At 33.8% G+C, this 14,633-nt stretch overlaps 2 protein-coding genes across 5 annotated transcripts in view; both read left to right on the top strand.

The window, feature by feature from the left end:
* Positions 1-14,633, top strand: part of LOC125780337 (ionotropic receptor 75a) — a 1,012,909-nt gene that overhangs the window by 596,357 nt on the left and 401,919 nt on the right. The gene's annotated exons all lie outside the window — the stretch shown is intronic.
* On the top strand, positions 835-6,985 carry LOC115066602 (uncharacterized). 3 transcript variants are annotated; one of them, XM_049446076.1, is made up of 4 exons: positions 835-6,203; positions 6,272-6,441; positions 6,629-6,782; positions 6,845-6,984. In XM_049446076.1, exons 1-4 carry the CDS (start codon positions 6,161-6,163, stop codon positions 6,958-6,960), a joined length of 483 nt encoding a protein of 160 aa, XP_049302033.1. In that variant the 5' UTR covers positions 835-6,160; the 3' UTR covers positions 6,961-6,984. The 3 variants fall into 2 exon arrangements, 1 of the variants encoding a protein (XP_049302033.1); XR_007421184.1 differs by having other exon boundaries at positions 6,629-6,985.

Here is a 14,633-nt window from a genome sequence, read left to right as displayed (position 1 = left end):
TTTTTTTCAAAAACAGTTCAAAAAACTCAGTAATAATTTTTTCTTCACTATTTTTCAATATTGGGAATTCGTCAAGGACGAAAAAGGCGGTATTTAAAGTATACACAATGAAATTAGGAAAAATCGTTCATATTCTATTAAAAGCAATAGCGGTGTAATTTTTGAAATGAAAAAAAAAATCTTTTTTGGGCAGAATGAAGTTTGCCGGGTCAGCTAGTTGTTTTAATAAAGTTTCAATTAACAAAATTTCAGATTCTGTTTCCTGTGTAATAAATATTTATTATTATTTTATTCCCTAAATTTTCCTTAACTTGCTGTCTTTCATATCTGGCTCGTAATCTAGTTTCTAAGTCGCTCAAGAAATTGTATTATTTGTTAAAACATAATATCGATAATTGTAGAATGGTCTCTTTCTATTTGTCCATTGGTTATGCTATGTCGTGGATCACAAAATTAAATTTTTATATTTAGTCTTTGCATTAATGATTTAAACTGGTGTGTTGTGAAGCTTGGTTCGTTGTCTAAAGTAATTCTTTTTCTATAAGGATTTGAAGCAGTTCTAATACCTTTTCTTCGATATTTGACTTGTCTTCTATGTGTTACAATATTAGAAATTTGGAATAGGCATCTTTAATTTTAGTGCCTAAAATATATCTATGTTAAGCTGTTCACCTTCTTTTTTTGGAATTGGGGATTTGCCATTGGTATCATGTTACACAATTTCGTGCATATTGTTTTATTTGTTTTCGCATTCGGAGCCAGAAGCATAATCTGAATGATTTCGATGAGCTCTATTATGGATTTGTTCTATTATTCCAGATTCATCTTCCTTATTAATAAAATCCTTTGGGAAAAGTGTTGTGTAAATAAATTTATATTGAAATGTCTCCTTTAAAGGTCGCTTAACCTCATGCAAATTTTCCACATTAAAATTAATTGCTGTTACCAAATTTGGTCCATTCCTTCTTTAAAAAATACCTCATCGTAGAGCTATTTTTACACGTTATTATTTATTGTTTAAACTGGTTTCCAGGTTTTTGTGTTTCTTGTATGCTTTCACTACTCTGTGCTGAATATTGTGATTCCTCGATCTGGGAAACATCGTAGATGTTAATTTATATAATTCAAGACGCGACAGTGCGTTAGCTACAATAAGAGGAAATTACTTTATAAATGCATGCCATCTTTTCACTTTTAGGTTAGGGTTACGGGTTAACAATTCAAATAACAAAGGTTGATGATCTGTATGGATTTCGAGATTCGTTGCACCTATAGGTAATTATGAAGGTTTTTTAAAGCCCATACAATAGCGTATAATTCTTCTTCTGTTTTACTTAAAGCTTGTGAAAGATATTGGTTTACCTTCTTCTGAAAACACAGCGCCTAGTGCTACTTTGTATGCGTCTGTGGTTAATGCAAATGCCTTTGAATAGTTTGGTTGCGTCAATTCCATTTCTAACACCAAATGTCTCTTTAATTTATTAAATGTTGAAAAGCCATTTTGATCCATATTTTTTTTAAATTTTTCTGATATGTTTTTTGAAACTTTACCATTTTCCGGGGACAAATAACTTGTCGGAGGCTTTGCAATTGTGGCATAATTTTTAACAAATTTATTAGATAATTTAGAATTAATTTTGTTTTATTATTGACTAAATGAGCCTCTGATCCTCCGGCTACACCACATAAATCATACACAACACACTTCATTACACACCACATCTTCACCACACACCACTTTTTACATTCCACATCACGCGCACACAAATACCACCACATCATTAAACTAACAAAAGGTACCAACCAACAGAGCACAAGCCCCCTTTTGATTTCGATACGACACCGCAGACGGAAGTTCACGGGTCCCTTTTTATTCGATGCCGTATCAGACGGCACCATTGGCTTTAATATGTAACAAAAAAAACAAAAACAAATAAAATAAAATGTAAATGCAAGTGCAAGTGTAGTGAGAAAAACGAAAAACTTAAGCAAAAAAGTATACATATAAAAAAATATATATACATTGTATATGGGCCATTCCATCAATTGGCGACATGGTTTTGTACCCGTGGTTCTCCGATTTTGACGAAACTTTAGAATATCATAATATAGACTAAAATAAGAATATCTGTAAACTTTTTAGTGGCCAAACTTGCTTCATTGTTTTTTGGCGCGCACTTCAAATTGAGATCAAACAAAAAAATGACTTTTTCTTTTATTTTTTAACGACCTCAAAATTGAGTGAAAAAAATTTTAAAGTTATCCATTTTTATGTAAAAAAATCTCAGCTTTCTGATAAAAATATTTTCAAAATCCAAAAAAAATTTCAAAATCCAAAAAAAACCATGTTTTTTCCAAAAATTCCGCTTTTTGTGCTCTTCCCCAACTTTTTTATCAAAATTGACATTATTTTTCGATTCCTCGTTAAATTTTACATAAGAATCAGTGTTCAAAAATATGGGACTCTGATCCCATGAACAGCAAAAAAAATTCAAAATTGACTCTCAAAATCCAAAAAAAGAACATTATTTTCCAAAAAATCCGGTTTTTTGTGCTTTTCCACCAACCTTTTTTCAAAATTGACTTTTCCATTCGATTCCTCGTTAAATTTTACATAAGAATCAGTGTTCATATGGGACTCTGATCCCACCAACAGCAAAAAAAATGTAAAGTTGTCGCTACATATATGGCACATATTTTTATGAATGAAGACTGTGATTTCTTCTTAATTCAAGTCTACCCGCCAGTATGCGAAGTGGCGATAGCCTCCTTTTTACTAGCGATTTCGGTACTTTCTGGTAAGTACTTACTCGCTAGCACGTAACGGGTGATTTTTTTGAGGTTAGGATTTTCATGCATTAGTATTTGACAGATCACGTGGGATTTCAGACATGGTGTCAAAGAGACACCAGTATGCTTTGACATTTCATCATGAATAGACTTACTAACGAGCAACGCTTGCAAATCATTGAATTTTATTACCAAAATCAGTGTTCGGTTCGAAATGTGTTTCGCGCGCGTGTTTTGTTCAGCGATGAGGCTCATTTCTGGTTGAATGGCTACGTAAATAAGCAAAATTGCCGCATTTGGGGTGAAGAGCAACCAGAAGCCGTTCAAGAACTGCCCATGCATCCCGAAAAATGCACTGTTTGGTGTGGTTTGTACGCTGGTGGAATCATTGGACCGTATTTTTTCAAAGATGCTGTTGGACGCAACGTTACGGTGAATGGCGATCGCTATCGTTCGATGCTAACAAACTTTTTGTTGCCAAAAATGGAAGAACTGAACTTGGTTGACATGTGGTTTCAACAAGATGGCGCTACATGCCACACAGCTCGCGATTCTATGGCCATTTTGAGGGAAAACTTCGGACAACAATTCATCTCAAGAAATGGACCCGTAAGTTGGCCACCAAGATCATGCGATTTAACGCCTTTAGACTATTTTTTGTGGGGCTACGTCAAGTCTAAAGTCTACAGAAATAAGCCAGCAACTATTCCAGCTTTGGAAGACAACATTTCCGAAGAAATTCGGGCTATTCCGGCCGAAATGCTCGAAAAAGTTGCCCAAAATTGGACTTTCCGAATGGACCACCTAAGACGCAGCCGCGGTCAACATTTAAATGAAATTATCTTCAAAAAGTAAATGTCATGAACCAATCTAACGTTTCAAATAAAGAACCGATGAGATTTTGCAAATTTTATGCGTTTTTTTTTTTAAAAAAAGTTATCAAGCTCTTAAAAAATCAGCCTTTAGTAATGCAGCACTGGGTGTCTTTACATTTAAGAAAAACACAGATACAGAAAAACGATGCTTAACAAAGCTTCGTGCGTATACGAAGCAATGACATTTCTTTTATATTCTTTTGTCACTTGATTTCATTCGCCACGTGTTTGCCAAGCGTTTCAAATTTGGAAAGTGGAAGTGAGGAGTATCTTTACATAATAAAATATAAATAATATTGATAAAATAAAGGTAAAAAGATAAAAATGATAAGTAAAAGGCATTTGCGAAGGTTGAAAAAAAATGAAAGAGAGAAATTCAAAGAAAAATGTGCGCTTGGTGAAAATGAATACAAGAAACAGGAAGAAAGTGAAGTGCGTAAAATTGCTAAAATACAAGAAGTGGAGGTAGAAGGAGACACAGACATGGACGTAGAAAACGTTGACACTGACTTTGTTGAAAATCCCACGGGCTTAAACTTAAATGACAAACTTAAAGAGTGGTATTTAAGATATAAGCCAAAGCGGAATTGTGCAATACATTTAATTAAAATTTTGAGAGAGGAACGTTTAAGGATAAGTCCATTTTATAGGTTTATATCTAATTCAACGCCAGATATAGTGCAACTCGCGGGCGGATTACATCTCCATATAGGATTAAATCAACAGCTTCAAAAAATATCCAAAGTTATTCAGCTTTCCAGTCCGTTAGTGATTGATATTAATATTGACGGAATTCCCCTATTTAAAAGTTCTAAGTCGCAATTGTGGCTAATTTTAGGTAGGCTAACTAATTTAGGAAATATGTTTGTATTTCTTATAGGTGTATTTTTGGGCAAAAACAAGCCAAATAACTCTGCAGAATTTTTAAGCAGTTTTACCTCAGAATTTGCGATGTTAAAGGAAAGTGGATGTGAGGTGGCTGGCAGGAACTTGCAGGTTCAAATCGGGTCAATAGTTTGTGATGCTCCAGCAAGAGCATTTGTAAGTGGAATCCCTGGGCACACATCGGCTCATGGATGTTCAAAATGTGATCAGGTAGCCAAAAAAATTGATTGCGTTTTAACCTATAGCACCAAATTGGGTCGGCTAATTACAAATGAAGATTTTTCAGCTGGAAAATACCCAACAAGTCAGCTTTTGAAAAACTTGGGGTATCCATGGTTACACAGGTTCCTTTGGACTGCATGCATCTTGTAGAATTGGGAGTCATGAGAAAATTCCTAACTAGATTAGTAAATAACAAAGTGTCTGTCAAAATAACGAAAGCAAACAAAGAAAACATATCCGAAAAATTAATAGCAATGCGAAAACATGTTCCGAATGACTTTGCGCGCAAGCCCAGATCGTTAGAAGAATTGCTACATTGGAAATCCACTGAGTTTAGGCAATTTTTGTTGTACACTGGGCTTGTTGCTCTAAGAAATGAGGTACATGACGACATATACTACGAGTTTTTGCTTTTACATTGCTCATACAGAATGCTCTGTTGTCCAAAACTTCGCAACGCAAATTTGGAAACTTCCCAACTGATGTTAAATTTATTTGTTGAGAGCTTTCCAATTATCTTTGGCGAAAATAGTGTGTCATACAACGTACACAGTTTATTGCACTTAAAGGAGACGGTCGCGCAGGTTGGGGATCCAATCGCGGGCTCTGCGTATGCTTTCGAAAATTATTTGCAAACCCTCAAACGACATATCCGAAAACCAACGAAAATTCTCGAACAAATACACAGAAAAATTATGGAAGATGAATTCGTTGCTCCTTTAAATAAAAATAAACCAGAACTGTTGGGAAAAAAATATTTTCAAAGCTGCATGTTAAGTACAAAAGCACCTGACAATTACTGTTACGTGAAAAACAATACGCCCGTACTCATCCGATCGTTTACACCAGGTGTAGAAGGCACACTAATAGGTCGCAGATTAAAAAATCTTAGATCCTTTTTTGAAGAACCTATTAATTCAACAACTTTGGGAATATATTTAGTTGACAGGAAGCCATCAGAAGCGGAAGAGTCGTTTTCATTTTTAGACCTTGAATGCAAAGCTGTTGGGGTGCCTTATCGAGACGATTTATTGATACTGCCAATGTTTAATTAATGTTTAGTTACTTTTGTTTTTACCTTTTTATTATAGTCAGAACTATATATGAAAAATGTTTAAAACTATAAATAAATAAAAAATAATAAGCTTTCAAAATGCCTGATACTCCTCCAAAAAAAATTAAACGCGTTGCCTTTGACAAACAAAGTAAGTGATCGTTGAATCATTTAAAAAAAAATTAGTTAAAATAAATTTAAATCCAATAGACAACAATTGCAGTTGCACTATCGTTATTGATCAGCTCGAGAAAAAGATAGACGATATGAAAGGTAAAAATAATTTACGGAAAACTGATCCATGTGTTATACCTACATATCTATTTAAAATCTTATGTTTTCAGATGCCATGCAACAGGAAATTAAGGTGGTTCGTGGTAAGGATACTATTGCTGACCAACAATTTAAAAATATAAAATTATATAAATTTTGAAAATTATTTAAGGTCAACTGCAAATAGCAATTGAAGCACTGGCCGATCAAAAAGTTGTCCTGAATCAACTTTTGCAACAAAGTGCAGAGGAGCTGCCTATCCAGTCCAAATTCCCCTTAAAGAACGAAGAGCAGCTAATCAGTTTAAATGACCAGCTCAACAGCGAAAACAAAAACACTTATGTAAGTTTTATAAATATTATTAAGTTTTATTGATATTTAGCGCGTCCCTTATTTTTCGAATAATTTTTTTTTTTAACTGCAAGAAAAATCTTCGAAAAAATTATCACAAGTACGTAAAAAAGAAATTAATTTGAAAAATAAGGGACACGCTATTGAACATGCTTCATAGTATTTTATTTTTTCACAGGTTAAAGCTATGAGATCGCTGCTGCAACCTACCGGCGTTTTGAAAAATTTAAGAAATATTTTGAGCGATAAAATAGCAATGGCATTCAATGTCGATGGAGTGCAGGGCAAAAAGTCCTTAAAATCCCTTCAAAACTTTTATAACGCACTACTGGGTATTATATTTCTTGTTTTATACAAAAAAATTGGCACTTATTAAGTTTTTTTTCTTATTTAGACTCAATTCCGTTAAATGATGGGAATGGTACTGCAGACGAAAAACTGCGTAAAGCAATGCAGTTGCAAAAAAAACGCATTTTTAAAAGGGCTTGCTTGTCCAAAGACAAGACATAATAGTCAATTCGACTTAAAATTTCAACTTTGTGCCTTTTCAAACAAATAAAATTTAAATGAAATGATTAAAATTAATAGAAAGATGCGTATTTTTATAAATCAGAACTACTGGCGAATTTTATAGCGATTTGGGATTATCGAAATGGGTGGTTACGTTTGAGTAGCGACGTAGGTACTTACAGGTAATGCAGAGGGAGACGATAGACTCTCTCTTAGGACATCTCCTTGTTAAATTCGCCTCTCAAAAGCAAGCGAAGTAGATTATGGTGGAAGTACTGGTGTTTACCGATAAGTAGCGAATTCGGTACTTCTGTACTAGTACAGCGTACTGGCGGGTAAGAATACAATTTACACATTTACCTCTTTCACACAACCTTGTAAGCGAACACACTGCGCCGTATAGCGACAACTTTGCATTTTTTTGCTGTTGATGGGATCAGAGTCCCATATTTTTGAATACTGATTCTTATGTAAAATTTAACGAGGAATCGAATCGAAAAGTCAATTTTGAAAAAAAGTTGGTGGAAAAGCACAAAAAACCGTTTTTTTTGGAAAATAATGTTTTTTTTTGGGTTTTGAGCGTCAACTTTGAATTTTTTTGCTGTTCATGGGATCAGAGTCCCATATTTTTGAACACTGATTCTTATGTAAAATTTAACGAGGAATCGAAAAATAATGTCAATTTTGGAAAAAAAGTGGGGAAGAGCACAAAAAGCGGGATTTTTGGAAAAAACATGTTTTTTTGGATTTTGAAATTTTTTTTGGATTTTGAAAATATTTTTATCAGAAAGCTGAGATTTTTTTACATAAAAATGGATAACTTCAAAATTTTTTTCACTCAATTTTGAGGTCGTTAAAAAATAAAAGAAAAAGTCATTTTTTTGTTTGATCTCAATATGAAGTGCGCGCCAAAAAACAATGAAGCAAGTTTGGCCACTAAAAAGTTTACAGATATTCTTATTTTAGTCTATATTATGATATTCTAAAGTTTCGTCAAAATCGGAGAACCACGGGTACAAAACCATGTCGCCAATTGATGGAATGGCCCATATATAAGCACAAACATATGTATGCATCCATGCATAAGAAAAAATAAAAAACCGTAAAAAAACCCAAAGGGGAAGTGACAAGTGATATCTGCTGACAACAAGAACAAGAGTGGCAAATTCGATATAATACCCAACGATTACCCTCCTCCCGCCCAACCGACGCGAGGGGCGCAATCCGCGAACGAGCGGAATTAGCCGAGTCATAAAAGGCAGGAGAGTTTTAAGCGTTGCGATCTTAAGCTACTCAGCTACTGAAATAAAAATTTCAACAGCCAAAATTAGGAATTAATTTAAAGTTTATAATTTTTAAATGTTACTTGTTAAGAGTAGATAAAATAATTGTTTTATTGGCAAAGAGTGAGTCTGTTAAATCAAATGTGCTGGAATGAGAATTGAAATCATGACATATACGGCGGAATGGTTCGTTTAACTCAAAATTTGTTCTAGAAATTTTTAAAAGTAAGGCTCTAAACTGCCTGGTAGAGCGAGCGGCAACGTTAAAATTAATATTAGATAAGAGAGATGGGCTACAGACTGACCCATTTATGAGTCTTACAAGAAATATTATACCAATCATCTCCCTACGACTAGCGAGTGTCGGGCGATTTATAAGTTTTAAACAGTTAGTGTAAGGGGGAAGATTTAAACTGGGATCCCAATGCAATGCAAATTTAAGGCAAAAAGTGAAAATTGTTTTTGAACGGACTCTAACTTATTCGAATAGACATGGTAACTAGGGTTCCAAACCACAGATGCATACTCTAATATTGGCCTCACCAGAGATGTAAAAAAAATTTTTGTGGTAAGCGGATCTCTAAATTCTTTAGACTGACATTTAACAAAACTAAGAGCGCCTTTAGCTTTAAAAATCGTGGAAGATGCGTGAAGATTAAAATTGAGTTTGGGGTCCATAGTTACTCTCAGATCAACAAAACTGCATACTTGTTCCAACCTAAAGTTTTGTATTGCGTATGAAGTAGGGTCTACAGATCTACGTGAAAAACACATCGTTTTACATTTTTTAAGGTTCAATGGCTTGTCGTTTCTATCACAGCAAGAAACTAGGTTGTTTAAGTCTGTTTACAACTGACATCTTTCGCTGTTTGAAGTATACGTTTTAAAAAGTTTTACATAGTCAGCATATAATAAAACTTTTGAAAACTTAACAACAGATGATCATTAATAAATATCAAGAACAGAATTGGACCAAGATGGCTACCTTGAGGAACGCCTGAAGAAACATTGATTATGTCAGAAAAAGTATCGTTAAATATTACTTGTTGAATTCTATTACTAAGATAAAAAGCAACGCATTTTAGAAATATTGGTTGAAAACGAAGAAGATCAAGTTTATTCAAAATAATTGAATGGGATAATTTAACAAAAGCTTTACTAAAATCTGTGTATATAACATCAGTATTCTTATTCTCCCTAAAGCCCGTTGATAGATGTGATACAAATTCAAGCAAATTAGTTATTGTAGATTTCCCTTTACGAAAACCGTGCTTTGCTATTCCCCTATAGTTTTCAATAGATGACCTAAATCCACTCTTATGTAAAGGAATTATAAATGACTTTTTCCATATGTATAAAAATAAGCCTTGCATAAGAGATGAATCAAAAAAATTTGTTAGGGGTTGGTGTATATACTTGGCACATTTCTTAAGAAAGCATGAAGGAATCATATCTGGGCCATAATTGTATGATTGTTCTAACATATTTAACTGATATGAGACGTCTGCTTTGGAAATGGTAGGTGCATTAATGACAGAAATCGGACATAACTTGTGCTGATGCGGAACATTTTTTGGAGATTTTGGAGAGTAATTGGACTTGAAGAATTCAGCGAATATATTAAAAATGGTGTGATTGTCACTAGACACACTAGACATACTAGACTTGTATTTCGTTGCGGACGGAAAATTAGAAATCCTGCGTTTGGAGTTCACGAAACCATAGAACAATTTTGGATTACGTATAATATTACGTATTTTATTTATATAATTATTATTTTTTCTATTTTTTAATTTACATAATTCTTTCGAAATAAATAATAATAATAATAATAAGTTTAAAATAGTTTCATTAAAGTGGGAAGCACTAAATTCAAGATTGCCGCTGTAATCTTGCCAAGTTACTTTAGAAAGTTCGTAATTAATCTTCTTAAAATTAGCTAGCGCAAAATTGAACCTAAAACAAAGGTTTTGTATATTATTATGAGCAAAGCTAGTTATGATTTCGTTATCAATTTTCAAAGCAGGTTGATACGGGTCCTCTAGCCGAACCAAAGGATCACATCGGACAACGGAGAACATTGAAGCGTTATCAACATAAACTAGGTCTAAGAACTTAACAAACTCGTTTGAAATTAAATTAATTTGGTTAAGACCCAACTCCGACATTTCATCTAAGAACTCGTTAAAACAAAAGCGAGTACTAATCGGAATGGTGTAATCATCAATAGATTTCCATGATACGCACGGTAAATTGAAATCTCCCAAAACAATCATGGAATCAGTATTAGCCATTGAGAAACATTATTTATTAATGAAGCATGTTGCATATATACAGATATATCCGATTGAGGCGGTATATTAGATAAAGTCAAGTAGATATGGCCACTATTAGTGCAAATACGAATGCACTTAAATTCTATGAAGTCTGCATGCGGAACATCGACTTCTTCAGATGGAATTGAAAAATGAACAGCAAACAAGACACCACCTCCTTTTCTGTTCAGCCGGTCATATCTAAAGATTTAGAATTCGCTGTTGAATATTTCATTATCAAAAATGTGAGGCTTTAGCCAAGTTTCGGTGAAAGCAATGATTTTATAGTTACAGTCAATGCTGTTTAAATACAAATCAGTAAGTTATGTATTAAGACCTCTAACATATTGATAATAAATAATCAGCGAATTATTGTTAATTAGTTTTTTGTATTCACGGGATTTCTTGGCATTTTAGTGATAACTGCTGTTAATAAAAATGCGAGAAAATTTTTGCAATTAACTGATATAACATTTAATACCGAATTTAAAGGTTATTCAATGTTAACAAAAGAAATCAATGGTTAATTAAAAAACTTAGTCTCAACTGCACCCTCTGAACGTTATCGACGGTATGATCGTTTTCCCATTGCCTACTTTGCTAAATATACTAATTGCTCCCGATTTCCCAATTGGACCAATCAGAATGCGCCGCGTCAGTTTATGCGTAAGCAAGTAGGACTTAAAATATTTGCTCCCGCTTTGCTTATTAGACCAATCACAGCGCGAATTACGATATTATATATCTTTGGTTTGAATAAAACTGCGGTACTTCCGTACTGTGCGGCTTGCCGTTCAGTTTATTATTAATTATTTTATTCTTTATAAAAATCTTATTTACTAAATTTACTTGAAGCCGTTGTGGTGACTTGACATTCCTCAGCATCAACGACCCGGCATATCTTAAATAAACATATCAAATAATAACAGTGGTATTTGATTTCATTTTTAAGGAATTTAAAATATGATTGCTTGCTTATGCATATTATATATTTATGCATGTTAATATGTATGTATGTAGTTGAATCTGAAGATTCAACTTACATTTTATAGGAATAAAAAATACTTAGAAAATACTTGTCTTTTTTGGTATATCGACAAGTTTGAAAGTGGTGGAGTCGTTTGACGACGCGACTTCCCCAGCGTTACTGTTTGAACTCTCCTGAGTTCTTGTATTTACAATTTTTATTTTTGTTGTTTTTTTCTTTAATATTATTACTAGGATTGCTACTACTACCATTACAATGATTATCAATGTTATATTAATACCATATGATACATTTTAATGGTATTTTAATTCTGCAATTTCTGCAATTTCTATATTTTTTATTGCAATATCATTGAATGTTAATTTTGGTGTGTAGCTTTGGTTTAATTTTTCGGCAGGGTATATAATTGTATGAATATATTCTGTTTTATTATTTTTAAATTCTTGTTTTAAAATTTCCATTTTACAATTTACAAATTTGATTATATAGTTATTTTTTAATACAATTTTTCTGTCATCGCAGTTTTGTTTTATTACATCATTTTTTGCATTTCTTATTAATATTGTGTCATCGCTTATTTCTTGTAGTGATGTTTTGTTATTATATTTAAATTCGCAAGTATTTGAAAATGTTGGAGAGAACGAAGCAATTTAATTGCAACCCTGCGAAGAATCCATAGCACTGTAACTTAAGTTAAGCTGTCATGTATATCTGTAACTAATATAACTCACTTCCGTAAAATTAAATGAAATAAACGCACATAAAACAACAGGTTATGGGCCCAGGGCATACATTTTTAAATTAAAGTCATATTTTATCATATGTATTAAATAAAAAGATTCGTACATCATCAATTGCATCATATATGGTGATAGTGGTATAAATGGCGAGCTCAACAGTGAGGATTGATCCGCTAAACGCGGATAACTACGATACGTGGAAGTTGCACATGCGTGCAATTCTTGTGAAAGCTGATTTATGGAGCTACGCATCTGGAGCTATACCTTGTCCAAACGACAACAACGCAGCGAAGTGGATACATTTCGATCAGAAGGCCTGTGCTGATATAATGCTTTCAATTACACCATCAGAATTGGGTCTGATAACTGAATGCGAAACTTCACACGAAATGTGGAAAAAGTTGGAGTCTACGTTCCAGTCAAAGGGTCCTGCGCGAAAAGCTACCCTACTGAAACGTATTGCACTCGCCCGCATGAAGGAGGGTGATAACGTTCGCGAACATTTAAACGAATTTTTCCATGCTGTCAACAAATTGAAGGAAATAAATGTTACTGTTGGGGATGATTTATTAACTATATTGCTTCTTTATAGTTTACCCGATTCGTTTGAGACGTTCCGATGTGCGCTGGAAACTCGAGATGAACTCCCTAAGCCAGACATTTTAAGAGTAAAGATACTGGAAGAAGAACAATCCAGACAAGCAAAAGAAGCAGCAGCAGAGCATAATGTGTTAATTGCTCAACGAAGAACAAACGTCAGAAATACAAGTGATGGTAAGTCTTCTAACAATCACAACAAAAAGTCAACAAAAGAAAAGCAAGATAAACGAACTTGCTACAAGTGCGGCGAAATTGGTCACATATCGCCAAATTGTCCATCAAGACAAAGGGTAAAAAACTACAACGCAACTACTGGAACGAAAAAGGAGAACTTCGAAAAATCCATGTTTTTCGAATCAGCACGTAGACAGCGGCTGTTCATCACATATGAGTGCGAAAAAGAGCGAATTCAATAACTTTAGAGAGATTAGCAAGACTCTCAGCCTAGCAAACAACAACACAGCTGAAATCACGGGTATAGGCAACGTTAAAGTTATTATCAATGAAAATAAGAGCGAAGAGCGAATTAATTTCGAAAATGTATTGTATGTTAAAGATTTAAGAACGAATTTGCTATCGGTTTCGAAAATTGCGAATAAGGGGTATGAAATAATTTTTCGGCGAAATGAAGCTGTCATTTCAAAGAATGGGGAAACTATTCTGACAGCGATAAGAATCGGTGACTTGTACTACGTTAAAGGTTTTGATCAATCTGCGAGATTTTCGCAAATGAAGTCAAATAGCATAAACACATGGCACGTACGAATGGGCCATCTAAACGAAAAAGACTTAAAACGCGCAATTGGTATGGTACACGGTATAAATTTTAATACAAATGAAAAACTGCAAACTTGCGAAATTTGTTTAAGCGAAAAACAAACACGAGAAAGATTTTCAAAGCAGAGGGACCAACGTACAACCGAGTTACTGGAGATTGTACACAGCGACGTTTGCGGTCCAATGAAGGTTTGCTCACATTCGGGTGCAAAGTACTTCGTGACATTCACTGACGATTTTTCGAGATATTCCGAGGTTTATTTCATGAAAAATAAGTCAGAAGTCTTAGAAAAATTTAAAATATTTAAGAATATGGCGGAAACGTATACAGGGAAGAAAGTTAAAATACTACAGACAGACAACGGGTTGGAGTATATGAGTAACGAATTTCAAAACTATTTAAATGAATGTGGAATTAAGCGGCGTTTGACCGCTCCTTATACACCACAGCAGAATGGCATAGCTGAAAGAAAAAATAGAACTCTTTTAGAAATGTCTAGATGCATGTTAACACAAGCAAGATTAAAAACAATATTTTGGGCAGAGGCTGTAAACACAGCGAACTACATATATTCGAAATAGGTGTCCCACAAAAGTCCTAGAAGATGAAGTGCCTATCAAGATGTGGTCAGGTAAAACTCCCACAGTCATTCACTTCAGACCATTTGGTTTAAAATGTTACGTTTTAATAAAAGATAAGTCAAATGGAAAATTTGATTCCAGGTCTGAAGAATGTATAATAGTAGGTTATTCGAATGAAGCTAAAGCGTATCGATTGTGGTCTCCTGAAAAGAAGAGGATTCTAGTCAGTCGAGATGTGAAATTTTTAGATGAAACATTTGATAGAAATGATTATAAGTACTGTGAAGATGGATCTGTGGAGATAGATTTCGATACACGAAAAGATGAAAGCATTGTTGAATCTGAGAAAATAATTGAGGGGTCTTCAAGCGAAAGTGAAAATGAAGAC

This window comes from Bactrocera dorsalis, chromosome 1 (genome assembly GCF_023373825.1).
Source record: "Bactrocera dorsalis isolate Fly_Bdor chromosome 1, ASM2337382v1, whole genome shotgun sequence".
Lineage (NCBI taxonomy): Eukaryota > Metazoa > Arthropoda > Insecta > Diptera > Tephritidae > Bactrocera > Bactrocera dorsalis.
Note: the sequence above shows the minus strand (reverse complement) of the source record. Positions and strands in the feature narration are given on the sequence as shown.